Raw genomic sequence first — 16,656 nt, forward strand, 5'->3', positions numbered from 1 at the left:
CAGGTAAACCTGGCTCACCTGGTTCGCTGTCTGCTGTGTGTTTTTGGATTGCCAAGTAGAACACGTGTGACCAAATAATGTCATTACATAAAAGGGTTACAATATTTGTCTTATTTGTGATATTTGTTTAAATGACTTCTATTTTTTCTTGAACGATAAAAATAAGTAGCTGAAGCCCTGCGTCTAACTGCAAGGCCTACGAGAAACAGACTGGAAACCAGCCTTCAGGGTGTTTCCTGGAGCATCTTGTGGACTTGATAAATCAAACAGAAATGAGGTCACTTCCTGTCTGAACATGATGAGAAGATGGCATGACACTACAATAGTCAAAAGAAAGGCGTGGATGGGCTTTCCCACAGCTACTGGGTTATTACAGAACAGCGCAGATGAGAATGAGCCGACGTGAAGCTAAATGGACAGAGATAGACCTGCCTTACAGTCATATACATCTACAATCCTGGCTCCCACATCATTATCTTATTAAACAACAACAAACAGACTCTGACCAAATACCCTGGTGGCTAAAAGTACCGTTGGACAGATGGCAAAAAGTATGAAGCAAATAAAGGTGCTCAAATTTTAAGATGGCCTGCTTATGATAGAGACGTTCTCCCTGCAAGAATGGATAAGAGGTTTACACAGAGGTCACAAAAAGGTATAACAGTAACCCTTCAGGTCTCTAATAGGGTGATAGAATGATTCTATAGGGTATCTGGTCCTTCAGGTCTCTAATAGGTTCATACAATGATTCTATAGGGTATCTGGTCCTTCAGGTCTCTAATAGGGTGATAGAATGATTCTATAGGGTATCTGGTCCTTCAGGTCTCTAATAGGGTGATAGAATGATTCTATAGGGCCGCGGTTCTCAAAGTGTGTGGCGCGACCCACTGGTGGGGAATTGAGACGTGACAGGTGGGGCGCGCCAAGTTCCGGTGTGTGTGTGTGTGTGTGTGTGTGTGTGTGTGTGTGTGTGACTATAAATGTAGAATGTGTGAGAGCAAACTGTCCTTATAGCTGTATGTTGCCGCTTTTTAGACCAATCAAACCCACAAAGTAATCATTACTAGCCTACATGCAGTCTAATTAAAAGAACATTAGATATGAGAAAAATTTCCCCTGGAACTGAAGTGCCAAAATAATGATTGACGTGACGTCGGCATATTATTTGTAACAGAATAAACTTTCGCGCCCCAGTGTTGCCAACTCAGCGACTTTGTCGCTATATTTCAGACCCCTTCAGCGACTCTTTTTCAAAAAAACAAATCTATCGCCTTTTGGAGACTCTTACGTGAAAGCACGTATCGTTCCTTTTCTTGTCCTCCAGCGGCAGGTGCTGCCGTGGGGCGCCTCCTCCCTCCCAACCCCGTTCTCCCCCGCTATTGCAGGAGTCCCTATCAGCGCTGCAGTCAGAGCAGAGACACAGCATGTTTAACTTTTGCGTCCAGACTGCAAATAAAGCGCACATGCGCCGGGATTGACGGCGCAGGTTGATCATAAATAACTGAATTTGAAATATTTTATGTTAAATAAATAACGGCGTTTGATTCACACAGCCACATGTTCATGTTTCTGGTTAGGAGTGGAGAGCGAGTATCCACTCATCGGGCAGAGAGCTGTGTGCATTCTTCTTCCCTTTGCCACATCATAACTCTGTGAGATGGGCTTTTCAGCTGCTGCTTCAATGAAAACAAAATACAGATCTCAGCAGAACATTGAGCATGACTTGAGAGTGGCAGTATCAAGCCTGCAACCCCGTTTTGAGAAACTGCAATGCAAAACAGGCTCATTGCAGCCACTAATGCAGGGATAAATAGACCTGTCTTGCCAGATGGATTTCACTTCTTTTCTTTTATTAACAGATTGCAGAGTGGCACTTTAATTTTTTCTATCTTTGAGCTTGATACAAATTTTGACACAGCTGCATTTTTATTTTCTTTATTTTTGAGCTTGCTGTTATTTGATGTAGATTTGTATTTAGATACTACTTGTTACTTCAATAAAATTGGAACATTTTAAGATTGTTGAATATTTCATTAGCATTGTGTTGGGGCGATGGGGACAGGCGGGGCTTGAAAATTCCCCCTTGTCCAAAGTGGGGAATGACAGAAAAAGTTTGAGAACCACTGCTATAGGGTATCTGGTCCTTCAGGTCTCTAATAGGGTGATAGAATGATTCAATAGGGTATCTGGTCCTTCAGGTCTCTTCATAGGGTGATAGAATGATTCTATAGGGTATCTGGTCCTTCAGGTCTCTAATAGGGTGATAGAATGATTCTATAGGGTATCTGGTCCTTCAGGTCTCTAATAGGGTGATAGAATGATTCTATAGGGTATCTGGTCCTTCAGGTCTCTAATAGGGTGATAGAATGATTCTATAGGGTATCTGGTCCTTCAGGTCTCTAATAGGGTGATAGAATGATTCTATAGGGTATCTGGTCCTTCAGGTCTCTAATGGGGTGATAGAATGATTATATAGGGTATCTGGTCCTTCATGTCTCTAATAGGGTGATAGAATGATTCTATAGGGTATCTGGTCCTTCAGGTCTCTAATAGGGTGATAGAATGATTCTATAGGGTATCAGGTCCTTCAGGTCTCTAATAGGGTGATAGAATGATTCTATAGGGTATCTGGTCCTTCAGGTCTCTAATGGGGTGATAGAATGATTATATAGGGTATCTGGTCCTTCATGTCTCTAATAGGGTGATAGAATGATTCTATAGGGTATCTGGTCCTTCAGGTCTCTAATAGGGTGATAGAATGATTCTATAGGGTATCTGGTCCTTCAGGTCTCTAATAGGGTGATAGAATGATTCTATAGGGTATCTGGTCCTTCAGGTCTCTAATAGGGTGATAGAATGATTCTATCGGGTATCTGGTCCTTCAGGTCTCTAATAGGGTGATAGAATGATTCTATAGGGTATCTGGTCCTTCAGGTCTCTAATAGGGTGATAGAATGATTCTATAGGGTATCTGGTCCTTCAGGTCTCTAATAGGGTGATAGAATGATTCTATAGGGTATCTGGTCCTTCAGGTCTCTAATAGGGTGATAGAATGATTCTATCGGGTATCTGGTCCTTCAGGTCTCTAATAGGGTGATAGAATGATTCTATAGGGTATCTGGTCCTTCAGGTCTCTAATAGGGTGATAGAATGATTCTATAGGGTATCTGGTCCTTCAGGTCTCTAATAGGGTGATAGAATGATTCTATAGGGTATCTGGTCCTTCAGGTCTCTAATAGGGTGATAGAATGATTCTATTGGGTATCTGGTCCTTCAGGTCTCTAATAGGGTGATAGAATGATTCTATCGGGTATCTGGTCCTTCAGGTCTCTAATAGGGTGATAGAATGATTCTATAGGGTATCTGGTCCTTCAGGTCTCTAATAGGGTGATAGAATTATTCTATAGGGTATCTGGTCCTTCAGGTCTCTAATAGGGTGATAGAATGATTCTATAGGGTATCTGGTCCTTCAGGTCTCTAATAGGGTGATAGAATGATTCTATAGGGTATCTGGTCCCTCAGGTCTCTAATAGGGTGATAGAATGATTCTCTAGGGTATCTGGTCCTTCAGGTCTCTAATAGGGTGATAGAATGCTTCTATAGGGTATCTGGTCCTTCAGGTCTCTAATAGGGTGATAGAATGATTCTCTAGGGTATCTGGTCCTTCAGGTCTCTAATAGGGTGATAGAATGATTCTATAGGGTATCTGGTCCTTCAGGTCTCTAATAGGGTGATAGAATGATTCTATAGGGTATCTGGTCCTTCAGGTCTTTAATGGGGTGATAGAATGATTCTCTAGGGTATCTGGTCCTTCAGGTCTCTAATAGGGTGATAGAATTATTCTATAGGGTATCTGGTCCTTCAGGTCTCTAATAGGGTGATAGAATGATTCTATAGGGTATCTGGTCCTTCAGGTCTCTAATAGGGTGATAGAATGATTCTATAGGGTATCTGGCCCTTCAGGTCTCTAATAGGGTGATAGAATGATTCTATAGGGTATCTGGTCCTTCAGGTCTCTAATAGGGTGATAGAATGATTCTATAGGGTATCTGGTCCTTCAGGTCTCTAATAGGGTGATAGAATGATTCTATCGAGTATCTGGTCCTTCAGGTCTCTAATAGGGTGATAGAATGATTCTATAGGGTATCTGGTCCTCCAGGTCTCTAATAGGGTGATAGAATGATTCTATAGGGTATCTGGTCCTTCAGGTCTCTAATAGGGTGATAGAATGATTCTATAGGGTATCTGGTCCTTCAGGTCTCTAATAGGGTCATACAATGATTCTATAGGGTATGTGGTCCTCCAGGTCTCTAATAGGGTGATAGAATGATTCTATCGGGTATCTGGTCCTTCAGGTCTCTAATAGGGTGATAGAATGATTCTATAGGGTATCTGGACCTTCAGGTCTCTAATAGGGTGATAGAATGATTCTATCGGGTATCTGGTCCTTCAGGTCTCTAATAGGGTGATAGAATGATTCTATAGGGTATCTGGACCTTCAGGTCTCTAATAGGGTGATAGAATGATTTAATAGGGTATCTGGTCCTTCAGGTCTCTAATAGGGTGATAGAATGATTCTATAGGGTATCTGGTCCTTCAGGTCTCTAATAGGGTGATAGAATGATTCTATAGGGTATCTGGTCCTTCAGGTCTCTAATGGGGTGATAGAATGATTATCTAGGGTATCTGGTCCTTCAGGTCTCTAATAGGGTGATAGAATGATTCTATAGGGTATCTGGTCCTTCAGGTCTCTAATAGGGTGATAGAATGATTCTATAGGGTATCTGGTCCTTCAGGTCTCTAATAGGGTGATAGAATGATTCTATAGGGTATCTGGTCCTTCAGGTCTCTAATAGGGTGATAGAATGATTCTATAGGGTATCTGGTCCTTCAGGTCTCTAATAGGGTGATAGAATTATTCTATAGGGTATCTGGTCCTTCAGGTCTCTAATAGGGTGATAGAATGATTCTATAGGGTATCTGGTCCTTCAGGTCTCTAATAGGGTGATAGAATGATTCTATAGGGTATCTGGTCCTTCAGGTCTCTAATAGGGTGATAGAATGCTTCTATAGGGTATCTGGTCCTTCAGGTCTCTAATAGGGTGATAGAATGCTTCTATAGGGTATCTGGTCCTTCAGGTCTCTAATAGGGTGATAGAATGATTCTCTGGGGTATCTGGTCCTTCAGGTCTCTAATAGGGTGATAGAATGATTCTATAGGGTATCTGGTCCTTCAGGTCTCTAATAGGGTGATAGAATGATTCTATAGGGTATCTGGTCCTTCAGGTCTCTAATGGGGTGATAGAATGATTCTCTAGGGTATCTGGTCCTTCAGGTCTCTAATAGGGTGATAGAATGATTCTCTAGGGTATCTGGTCCTTCGGGTCTCTAATAGGGTGATAGAATGATTCTATAGGGTATCTGGTCCTTCAGGTCTCTAATAGGGTGATAGAATGATTCTATAGGGTATCTGGTCCTTCAGGTCTCTAATAGGGTGATAGAATGATTCTATAGGGCATCTGGTCCTTCGGGTCTCTAATAGGGTGATAGAATGATTCTATAGGGTATCTGGTCCTTCAGGTCTCTAATAGGGTGATAGAATGATTCTATAGGGTATCTGGTCCTTCAGGTCTCTAATAGGGTGTGTAACATTGGTTGGGCTGAAAATGGCATATTAGCTGTTCTATGAGCCCTAATGCCGCCTGGTTAAAAGCCCTAGAATGAAACCACAGCTTTTCTTCCTTTTATGGTTTGATCATGAATATTTAGATGAGCTGTGCTCTGATTGGTTGGTTTACAACGAGCCAAGCTGCTGAGCAAAGACGCATCATAGCAACAAGCACTCACTTACTGAAACATCAGATTGTTGATATGGTAGGGGGACCAGACGTCCTCTTTTTTCAGGACATGTCCTACTTTTCACTCCTAAAAAAAATGTCCGGGGGGGGGGAATTTAAACATTGTCAGGTATTGTGGTCGACTACAGTGCAGCCGTAGTCAAACGGAGATGGGGGCAGGGAGCCAGCAGGGGATGGAGCGACTGAACCCGACCAGCCTGGACACAGGTGGCCCATGGTTCCCTGCTGAGGTCCGGTCCAGTCAGCGGCCCGGCAGTCTACACTTCATTTTTTTGGGTGACTTACCCAAAGATCGGAGGAAGTCCGATAGATATCTCCTATTAGTATTAATATTAGGTGGAAAGAAAGCTATAACTCGCAGATGACCCGATGTGGAACCTCCATCATGTTTGGACTGGAAATTCACACAATGGAGAGGATGACTTTCCCATTAAGACTTAGAAATACAATAAATAATGGAAAGAATGGAACACTCATCTTGAAATCTACTGTATAAGTAATGTAATTACTTTTTTTGTTGTTATTATTTAACTGCTCCTGTCAAACTAGTTGATCTGTGATTTTTGTTGGAAGAGGGGTCCAATTGTTAATTTGTTCAATGTATGTATTTGTATTTCTAAAACTACTAAAATGAAAAATATAAAGTATAAAAAAAGTTAGAGTTAGAGTTAAAGACCTGAACCTGAGATGGGAATGAAAAGGATTCAGTATTTCCTGACTGACTAAGCAGTGTGTGGTCGCCGTGTCCTTGCTTCATCCGTTCCTTTCACCACAAACTCAACCTCAGCAAATATTCTGTTCTTTTTGTTTTTCTTCCATCCATAAGTTTCATTTTCTCCTGTTGCTTTGTCTACGCAGGAGCCCGGTGTGAGGAATGCGCCCCTGGTTACTATGGCAACCCGTCTCAGCCGGGCGGGCGCTGTCAGCCATGTCAGTGCAGCAACAACATAGACATGTCTGATATGGACGCCTGTGACCGTCGGACCGGACAGTGCAGGAAGTGCCTCTACAACACTGAGGGCCCTAACTGCAGCATCTGCAAGAGCGGGTATTTCGGAGATGGATCCCGTCGCAACTGCAGGAGTCAGTCACACTTTTCTGAGATCATCAAACAAACAATGTGCTTTGTTTTTATCTACGGAGATGGTTGCTAGCATTGCTGTTCTTTTCTCCAGAGTGTACATGCAACTTTTTGGGCACCGAGCACAGTCAGTGCATGGCGCGGGAGGAATGCGTGTGCCAGCGCGCCATGGGCCAGTGTCAGTGTCTGCCCAACGTAGTGGGTCTGACATGTGACCACTGCGCCCCAAACCACTGGAACCTGGCCAGCGGGAAAGGCTGCGAACCATGCAGCTGTGACCCCAACAACTCTGTCACATCCTCCTGCAATGAAGTAAGTCTGGCCTGGATCAGAGGAAAACAAACCTTCAGCAGCGCAGGAGACACAGCTCCAGTATTAGGGAGCTTTTTCTTATTGCCATCATGCATGTGTTTGCTTTGCTTCCTGTCCCCCAGTTTACTGGCCAGTGTCAGTGTCGGGAGGGCTTTGGAGGGAAGACCTGCACAGACTGTGAGGAGAACTTTTGGGGAGACCCCAGGACGCAGTGCAGGGGTCAGACTAAGTGATTTAGTGACTTCCTCGTTGGAGAATTTGTTTTGATTAAGGAAAACATGCCACAAATTCTTTCTCCAAAAGTCTCCCTGTTTTCCCTCTGCAGCTTGCGACTGTGACTGGCGTGGGATCAAGACCTCTCAGTGCAACCGGGTGACGGGCCACTGCGTCTGCCAGCAGGGCGTGTCGGGTGTTCGCTGTGACCAGTGCGCCAGAGGATTTGCCGGCCAGTTTCCTAACTGCCTGCCCTGTCACCAGTGCTTTGGGGACTGGGATCGCATCGTGCAGGTGAAGCGCTGGGGGAGACAGAGTTTCTGCTCGGTCACTAAACCAGTGAACCGTCTGTCCAAAAGCTCTCTTTCTATCATTCCCAGGACTTGGCAGTTCGTACCAAGACTCTTGCAGAGCGGGCCCATGAGATTCAAGAAACCGGGCTGATTGGCCCCTATGAGAAAACCTTCAAAGACCTGGAAGAGAAGCTGGCTCAAGCTCAGGCCATCGTCAATGCACGCAACGCCACGACTGCAGCCGTTTCTACCCTGATGGAGCTTATTGAGGATCTCAGGTACTTCTGGGACAGATGAGAGTAGAACAGTTGATAAAAGCTTCTCCCGTGAGTTATTTAATGTGGCTAAAAGCTTGTTGTGTCTCAAAGGGCGCAGATTGGTGAGACAACTGAGGGTTTGAATCACGTGGAGGGAGATTTAACCATCATCCAGGACCGAAACTCTGATGCCAGCAAGGAGCTGAATGCTCTGGAGCGGGAGGCTCGAGAGCTCAACCTCACATCAGAGCAGCTCCAAAATCAACTGGATGTCCTGAAAAACTCCAACTTCCTAGGTGAGGCCAAAGAAAGTGGAGTTTGCAGTTTCCAGGGACTAGCCCAGCTGAGATCCAACCAGAAGCCTCTTTGTTCTCTAGGAGCTTACGACAGTATCCGCAGCTCCTACAACACGTCTGCAGATGCTGAGCGGCGTGCCAAGGCGTCCACAACCGCCAAGCCCAGCACAGTCAGTCAGTCTGCAGACATCCGCCGCCGAACCGAGCGCCTCATCTCTGCCAAGAAGGACGACTTCAATCGCAAAAACGCCGCAAACAAGCAGTCGCTGGGAGAGCTGAAGACCAGAGCGCAGGGCCTGGACATGAGAAGGCTCAATGAAAAGGTTGGACTGAGCTCCATGTCCTCTGATGATCAAAAGATGGTTTTCATCTAAATAAAAGACAAAATAGAAAAGTGTGATTATCTGGAAGGATCAAAAGTCTGACTCTAGCAGATTATTAAGCATCATCAAAAAGGAAGAAGTTAATAAAAAGGTTCTTTGTGTTTCACTGACAGGTCTGTGGCTCGCTGAGTGATGCGCCATGCACAGAGAGTCCATGTGGGGGCGCTGGCTGCCGAGACGACGAAGGGAAGCCCCACTGCGGAGGCCTGAACTGCAACGGAGCTGTGGCTGCAGCGGACAACGCTTTGGAAAGAGCCAAGCATGCAGAGAAGGAGCTGAACAAGGCCATGGGGGAGATGCAGGAGCTCTATAGCAAGGTGGGCATGGAGGCTGCGTAAAAAAAACACAGAAGTTTGGACGCTGAGTCAAACTGTGGTCCAGCTGCTTCGCTGCTCGGCGCTCTGGATGTTTATCTGCTCTGTTCTGTAGCTTCCAGCTAGAGAGCAGCTCGGCTTTATTTACCTTATGAGCTGGAAAAATAGTTTGAACACGTTTTTAAGCTAGAAAGTCCACCTCCAAACATCCTCTGTTCATTGGGATTATAATCTTTGGCAGGTTTGAACTTTTCTTGTTAATTTGAGTATTATAAACTGTTTCTCCATAGTTCATAAAGTAAATGTTTTAGTGCAGCAAAAATGATCAGAGCTGCTCTCAGTTATTCTGGCTTTTTTTTAACCTTTGGGGTTTAACTCTTTGGTATTTATTTATTTTCCATATGCAGAATGTCTGCAGAAGCGAATGTCAGCTCACAGGTAGAGTCTGTCTGTCTGTCTGTCTCTTTATTTATTTATTTATTTATTTATATACACTACTCAAATAAATGAAAGGAACACTTTGTAATCAGAGTAAAGCATCAAGTTAATTAAACTTGTGGGATATTGATTGGTCAGGTCAGTAGCAGAGGGGGTGTTAATCAGTTTCAGCTGCTTTGGTGTTAATGAAATGAACAACAGGTGAACTAGAGGAGCAACAACCAGACGACCATCAGAACAGGAATGGTTTTACAGGTGGAGGCCGCTGACATTTTATCCCCTCCTCATCTTTTCTGACTCTTTTTCACCAGTTTAGCATTTGGCTAGGGTCACTGTCACTACTGTTAGCATGAGGCGCTACCTGGACCCTACAGAGGTTGCACAGGCAGTCCAATTCCTCCAGGATGGCGCATCAATACGTGCCATTGCCAGAAGGTTTGCTGTGTCTCCCAGCACAATCTCAAGAACATGGAGGAGATTCCAGGAGGCAGGCGGTTACTCCAGGAGAGCTGGACAGGGCCGTAGAAGGTCTACAACCCATCAGCAGGACCGCTATCTGCTCCTTTGTTCAAGGAAGAGCAGGAGGAGCACTGCCAGAGCCCTACAAAATGACCTCCAGCAGGCCACTGGTGTGAATGTCTCTGACCAAACAATCAGAAACAGACTCCACGAGGATGGCCTGAGGGCCCCACGTCCTCTAGTGGGCCCTGTGCTCACTGCCCGGCACCGTGGAGCAGCACTCTGGGAACAGCCTATTGGTTCAGAAATGTCTTTCTGTGTCTGAGCCTCTGGCTGAGGGGGTCAATGATGGCGTTCTGGACAGCAGGCAGGTCGGCAGTCTGACCCATGATTGGGGTCTGAGTGATGAACCAGGCTGGGAGTTTTAAAGGCCTCAGGAATCTTTTGCAGATGTTTAGACTTAATTTGTTGATTCAGATGATTAGGTGCATAGCAGCTCGTTTAGAGACCTTTATCATTATATGCTAATTTGGTAAGATAGGAATGTTGGGTTTTCATGAGCTGGATGCTAAAATCATCCTTATGGAGACAATAAAAGACCTGAAATATGTCAGTGTGCAAAGAATCTAAAATATATGAATGTTCAAGTTTTATCATTACATTATGGAAAATAATGAACTTTATCACAATATGCTAATATTTAGAGAAGGATCTGTAAATCAGATGCTTCGATGCCCAGAAGGCTCCCGTTAGGAACGCAGATTCAGGATGAAGTCCAGGGTTCATTTACAGCCTCATCCTTCAATGAAAGTTTCACTTCCTTCATGTCTATGAACATTTATGCCACCGAGTTTCAGCTCATTGATGATGATGATGATGATGGTGATGATGATGATGAAGGTGATGATGAGGATGGTGATGATGATGAAGAAACAGGCTGTTTTTCTCTGACGCCTGAAGAGCTGCTCATGTTTGTTATGAGAACAGGAACTGGGTTTTCTTTCTGGGGTCACTGGGATGGGAACCAGCATGCATGCCACACTTTTCAGATTCTCTCCTGCTAACTATGCTAAGATGAGTAGAAAATTAATCTGATGACCTTTCACCCCCGACATGTAAGAATATACCTGTTCAGACGGTACTTTAGTAATGAATGCAGGTGATCGTTGGTATTTTGATGAGTAAAATAATCTCCTCTCTGCAGGTGGCAGAAGCTAAGGCCAAGGCAGAGGAGGCTAAGGGTAAAGCCCAAACTGCTCTGGACAAAGCCACCGCCACCAAGAACAAAGTGGAACGCTCCAACAACAACCTCAGAGACCTCATCAAACAGATCCGGGACTTCCTCACCCGTCAGTCTTTGTGTGCTGAATAGGCCTGTTAGCTTAGCCTCCTGTGCTAACCCTTACGACCTGCTGATTTCCCACAGAGGAAGGAGCAGACCCGGACAGCATTGAGGCGGTGGCCAACCAGGTGCTGCAGCTCTCCATCCCTGCCTCCCCCTTCCAGATCAGAGATCTGGCGGATGAGATCAAGGACCGCGTCCACAGCCTTTCAAACGTAGACGCCATTCTGCAGCAGACGCAGGATGATGTCAGAAAGACGGAGAAGCTGCTGCTGGATGCCAAGAGGGCGAGGTAAACGCAGCACAGTTTGACTGTTTGATCCGCTGATAAATGTTGCTCTGCCTGACGGAGAGTCTTTGCTCGTTTAGGCATCGTGCTGAGGGGGTGAAAGACACAGCGGAGGAGGTGAAGCAGGCATTGGTGGATGCAAAGAGCGCCCAGACTTTGGCGGAGAAGGCCATAACCAGAGCCAGGGCCGACATTAGAGAGACCGAGAATCGACTGGCACAGGTAGCCCTTTCTAAAAGTTTTCCACTCCTGGATGAATACAGACTGGGAGACATCAGACATCCAACCTGCACACTTCATTCCTCGGTTGCAGTGGTTTAACCCGAACAGGAAAGCTAAATGGAAAACGGTTCACTGCAAGAACAATCTGAAAATGACTTAATAATTCTTAAAATAAGCGTCCATCCCTACTGGGGTGGCGAGGGGTGCTGGTGCCTATGGGGCGGGGTCCACCATGGACAGGTCTCCAGTCCATCGCAGGGCAACAGAGAGACAAACAACCATTCACACTCACACCTAAGGAGAATCTAGAGAAGCCAATTAACCTAACAGTCATGTTTTTGGACTCTGGGAGGAAGCTGGAGTACCCGGGGAGAACCGACGCATGCTCAGAGAGAACATGCTAACTCCATGCAGAAATACCCCGGGAATTGAACCCGGAACTTTCTTGCTGCAAGGCAACAGTGCTACCCACTGCTCCACTGAGCAGCCTATAAAAATAAAACGTTTCAATAAGCGTATTTACCTTTAATTTGAACTGGCAGCGTTGCGAGGCGAGGGCTCAAAGATGTACGGCTGGAAGCCTTCTACACCAAACCAAGCTTCTGCCGCCCTGGCGTCCTCTTCCACAACATCTTCGTCCCCGCTTTCCTCCTCTAAATAAAAAATGGATGACGGAGGAGACTCATCCACGACCTCCGACACTAAACTCTCCTCCTCTTGCATGTTTCCTCTGTCCATAGCGTTCCTTGACAGCGTCGTTTCTAAGGCACCGATTTACTGCTACTTGGTCCCAATGGAATTTCCCATTGGGAACCTGCTAGCACTAAGATGCTAACTGGTTAGCAAGATGCTTCCGATAAACCGGCCACAACCAAAAGGCTTGCTAACCTTCCGCCACAACAATCCCGCCCCCTTGAAAAACGACCAATCACATTCACTTTATTCACTCGTGTAAAGTCGGGCACCACTGGGAGAATTCGGAAATGCAACGGTTGGAACAGCCGCTTCCCTACAACTTTAAAATTAGATCTTTAGATTATTAGATTAGATTATGCTTTTCAAATAAGAGTCTGCTGTTTGTCTCTTTCTTGTTTTAAATGTAAATAGTCTTGTTTGTTTGAAACACTTTGTTCCATTGGCAAAGTGTCTCACTTACCTCTTCAATTCAAGAACAAATGCACTTCATTTAAGAAAAATTCACTTAGGTTCATTTTTTTGCAGTGTAGAACTCAGTTCCTTTCCAGGATTTCTGCAAGTACCGCCACAGCTGGACAGAAGCTGGTAGCAAGATTAAAAGAGGAGGATGGAGGTGGAGGGGATGGAGGCGGAGAAGATTACCAGAAACTGCTGCAGCGTCTCCAACCATAACCGTCATTAGCTAGCTGCTAATAGCGGATGGCTGATATCCTGATGACTTTTCTCTGTGAGAAAAATACTTCCCACCCCTAAAAGTAATTGATAAATTTGGCTAAGATGCTGTCAAGTTTGGTTTCCCACTTTAAAATAAAAATAGTTTGTAGCTGTTAACAGTTTGTGTTAAATGGATAGACTACCTGTTAGCACTAAAAATGTTTCATCTTGTTTCTATTTTTCTTTAGCCTGACGTAGTCCGACTCAATTCTAGTCAGAATGAGTCTGATGCTGCTCCATAGAGCTGTGATTATGGGGCGTGTTTCGAACGAACCAGGAAAAAAAATGCCTCTGCACTCAATTGGATAGACCTACAACCAATAAGAGCAACGGAGTGCGTGACGTATCTTAAGCGAGGCATAGTTGTTGTCCACAAAAATCAAAGCGTGCAGTTTCACGCCTAGAATAAGAAGATGAGACTTGATCGCGTTTCTCTGTTCCTCTTTTAAAATTAATTTGCTGTCGATATCTTCTAGAACAGACCTAATAGCAGAATCTACTCACCCAAACTCTCCAGCGGCAGCCATTATTGTTGTCACCCAAGCGCGCTTTGGTCACGTGGTTGATAACGTTACTCTTGATCATCTGTCCATCATCGTATAAAGCCCGCCCTGACAATTTGATTGGATCGCCTGACAGTGGGCTATAATACTCGCGCTACTATGGAGCAGAGCCAGACCGAACTTCCCCGAACTCAAACCTTGTGGGCGGGACTAAGTTCGGACTGGCACCCAGGCTAATTTTTCTTTTAACTTAAGATAAAATCTTCCAACACTTCTTAACAACTTTGTTGTTTCCTATCTTTTACTGTAATGCTCCTTTAAATAAAGACTATCTTCCTATTGGCTGTCAACTAAAGTTTCTAGGTGTCTGCTGTCCTCTAGTGGCTACAAGGAGTATCACCAGTGCTTTGAAGAGCGTTTGCTCACCACTGTGCTCAGTATGTCAGCAGTCATCGATACGTGCAGATTACATTTGAAAGAACTGAGCTAAATGCGTTTTAGACTTAAATTAGTCCCACCAAGCTATACTGTTTATGATTAATCAAAGTCATTCTATTTATTTTCATATTTAAGCATCAGACGTCCCCTTCAAAAAAAAAAACGTAAAATTATTCTAAATATAGGTTTAAAGAACAGCCAGAAAAGTAACCGGTCATAAATAGAGGCAGGCTGGGACTGCTAATCTGTGCTAATCTGCCTCTAGGGCCGGTCCTCCTTAAATCATACCAGCCCCAACTCTCCGGCCAAAGCTCCTTCCTGGCAGTAAATAACTGAAGGAGCTCAAAAAGTAATCCAATGTTAACTACCTAAACGATGCATGCAGTATTTATAGCCCTTCCGGGTCGTGTGGGCTGGTGTAGATGGAAAAATGCCAAAGCCAAAAAACGTTCCCAGCCTGAATAGAGATGACAACAATATGAAGCATTACAAAAAAAAGAAGGTGGGGGTGGGGGGGTCAGAACCTGCTAATGATTTTGGAGCAGATGGAAACGAAAGTTACGACTGTAACTACGGTTCTCTGGCGGATGACCGCCAGACGCGGTAAAGCATGAATGATCACTCTTGCTCATGCACAGGAATCTTGTACCAACATAGTCCCGTGTGACCCCCGCCCGGTGACACCGGTGAGCCTTTATAGTCACGTGACAGCGACAGCTCAGTCCCTTAATCTTCTCGCGAAAACACGATGATTCCGAGGGACCGAGCGCTCTGGCGGTCATCCGGGATTCATAGAACCATAGCTACAGTCGTAACTCTCGTTCTATTTCATCCCTGCTGACCACCAGAGGTGGTGCTTAAAGCACGGATGACGATTACCAACAGAGTCCTGAGGAATCGCACACAGAAACAACAAAACATGCCCACCTCACTGGGAAGATGGTGCGCGCTGGGACAGGATCCCCTGCATTGGGTGAATGCCGAATGTACGCCTGTTCCACTAAATCCACAATCCAACGCGCAAGGCGCAGTTTAGAAAGGGCCTGCCCCCTGCGGGGAGCAAACAGACTTTCCGACTGAGAAGCTGTGAGACTGACGTATGCCTTCGGTGCCCGAACAGGGCAGAGAAGCTCATCAGGCCCATCCGCATCAAGGCGGGCAAGCTGGAGGGGCACAGTGTGGCTCCAGGATTAATTGCTTATTTTCTGACTGCTTCTTTGCAGATCGAGTCAGAAACATCCAACAGTGAGCGGAACTTGGACGATGCCATGGGTCGCCTCGGCACACTGGAGCAGGAAATCAATGCCCAGAAGACCAAACGAGCCAAAAACACCATGGCGGCGGCCCGGGCCGAGGAGACGGCAACCATGGCTCGAGACAAGGCGAACGAAGCCAAGCAGGTGGGCGTGGCACTCAACGCATCCCTAAATACAGCGAGGGGGGGGGAAAGCAATTTACCTGCTTTCTGCTCAGATTCTAGAGGGCCAGCTGACAGACAACTTCAATGAGGTGCAGCAACGAGCCGACACCAAGGCCAAGGCTGTCAGGGAGGCCAAGAAGCAGGCAGAGAGCCTGCGAGAGGAGGCCAAGGAGCTCCTCCACGATGCTCGCAAAAAGCTGCAGAAACTTGCAGGTAATGTTCCACTGATGAATATCCTCTGCATTAGAACGCATCCAGGTAGTTAAAGCTGTCTCCATGAACCCCAGTGGGCCTCAGCAGATGGCCGCTCACACTGAGCCTGGTTCTGCTGGAGGTTTCTCCCTGTTCAAAGGGAGTTTTTCCTCTCCACTGTCGCTACAAGCATGCTTAGTGTGAGGGATTGCTGAAGAGTCAATGAGTCGATGCAATCAGCTGGTTTTCCTTAGATAGAAAACTTTGAATCAATCTGACTGGATGATCTGGTGAACTGGAAAGTGACCTGAGATGACATGATGGCGTTATAGAAATAGACTGAATAGAATTGAATGTTAGGCTGAGCTTCTGCTTCGCTCTGTGCAGAGCTGGAGAAAAACTACGAGGAGAACCAGAGGAAGCTGGAGGGGAAAGCTCAGCAGCTGGACGGTTTGGAGGACAAAATGAGGAGCATCCTGAACGACATCAACAGACAGATCCAGATCTACAACACGTGTCAGTGAAGCAGCTCCTACCAGTTCCCTTCAGAGACAAGACAGTCTATGCATCTGCAGCATCTAGTTACTGCTTTTCTCTGTAGCAACCTGTCAGCATGTCACCAAGCACATATTTTACTTCTATTTATCTCTGCACAACTTTGAATGTATGTATTAAGTTTTTAAGTAGATAAACTCAGAGCAGCACAGAAACCCCCCCCCCCCCCCCCCCCCCCCATCCAGCTGTTAACCTTTGCCCCCTGATGGGTCCATCAACCCTGATGCGTGGCTTCATGGCGTCTGGTTTCCAGTCAGTCATGTGACCGATCCAGGAGCTTTTTCTAACTGATTCACTGAACTGGGTTTAAAAACGTTTCCGTCAACATGATGCATCTGCTGAGAAAAAGTCTAATCTTTTATCGTTAAAATGATCCAGGAG

The 16,656-nt window shown here is 45.5% G+C and overlaps 1 protein-coding gene across 1 annotated transcript in view; it reads left to right on the top strand.

Moving 5' to 3' along the window:
* Window positions 1-16,656, top strand: part of lamb2 (laminin, beta 2 (laminin S)) — a 52,899-nt gene extending 36,243 nt beyond the window's left edge. Inside the window, exons 24-37 of the mRNA XM_038281322.1 lie at window positions 6,717-6,941; window positions 7,034-7,251; window positions 7,374-7,470; window positions 7,577-7,758; window positions 7,845-8,035; window positions 8,126-8,310; window positions 8,392-8,633; window positions 8,807-9,010; window positions 11,109-11,253; window positions 11,331-11,538; window positions 11,616-11,757; window positions 15,332-15,508; window positions 15,582-15,741; window positions 16,108-16,656. Coding sequence (XP_038137250.1) covers window positions 6,717-6,941; window positions 7,034-7,251; window positions 7,374-7,470; window positions 7,577-7,758; window positions 7,845-8,035; window positions 8,126-8,310; window positions 8,392-8,633; window positions 8,807-9,010; window positions 11,109-11,253; window positions 11,331-11,538; window positions 11,616-11,757; window positions 15,332-15,508; window positions 15,582-15,741; window positions 16,108-16,244 — 2,513 coding nt within the window. The 3' untranslated portion in view covers window positions 16,245-16,656. The remainder of the gene's footprint in view (window positions 1-6,716; window positions 6,942-7,033; window positions 7,252-7,373; window positions 7,471-7,576; window positions 7,759-7,844; window positions 8,036-8,125; window positions 8,311-8,391; window positions 8,634-8,806; window positions 9,011-11,108; window positions 11,254-11,330; window positions 11,539-11,615; window positions 11,758-15,331; window positions 15,509-15,581; window positions 15,742-16,107) is intronic.

Source organism: Cyprinodon tularosa, unplaced genomic scaffold, assembly GCF_016077235.1.
Source record: "Cyprinodon tularosa strain WSP-4 unplaced genomic scaffold, ASM1607723v1 ctg1032, whole genome shotgun sequence".
Lineage (NCBI taxonomy): Eukaryota > Metazoa > Chordata > Actinopteri > Cyprinodontiformes > Cyprinodontidae > Cyprinodon > Cyprinodon tularosa.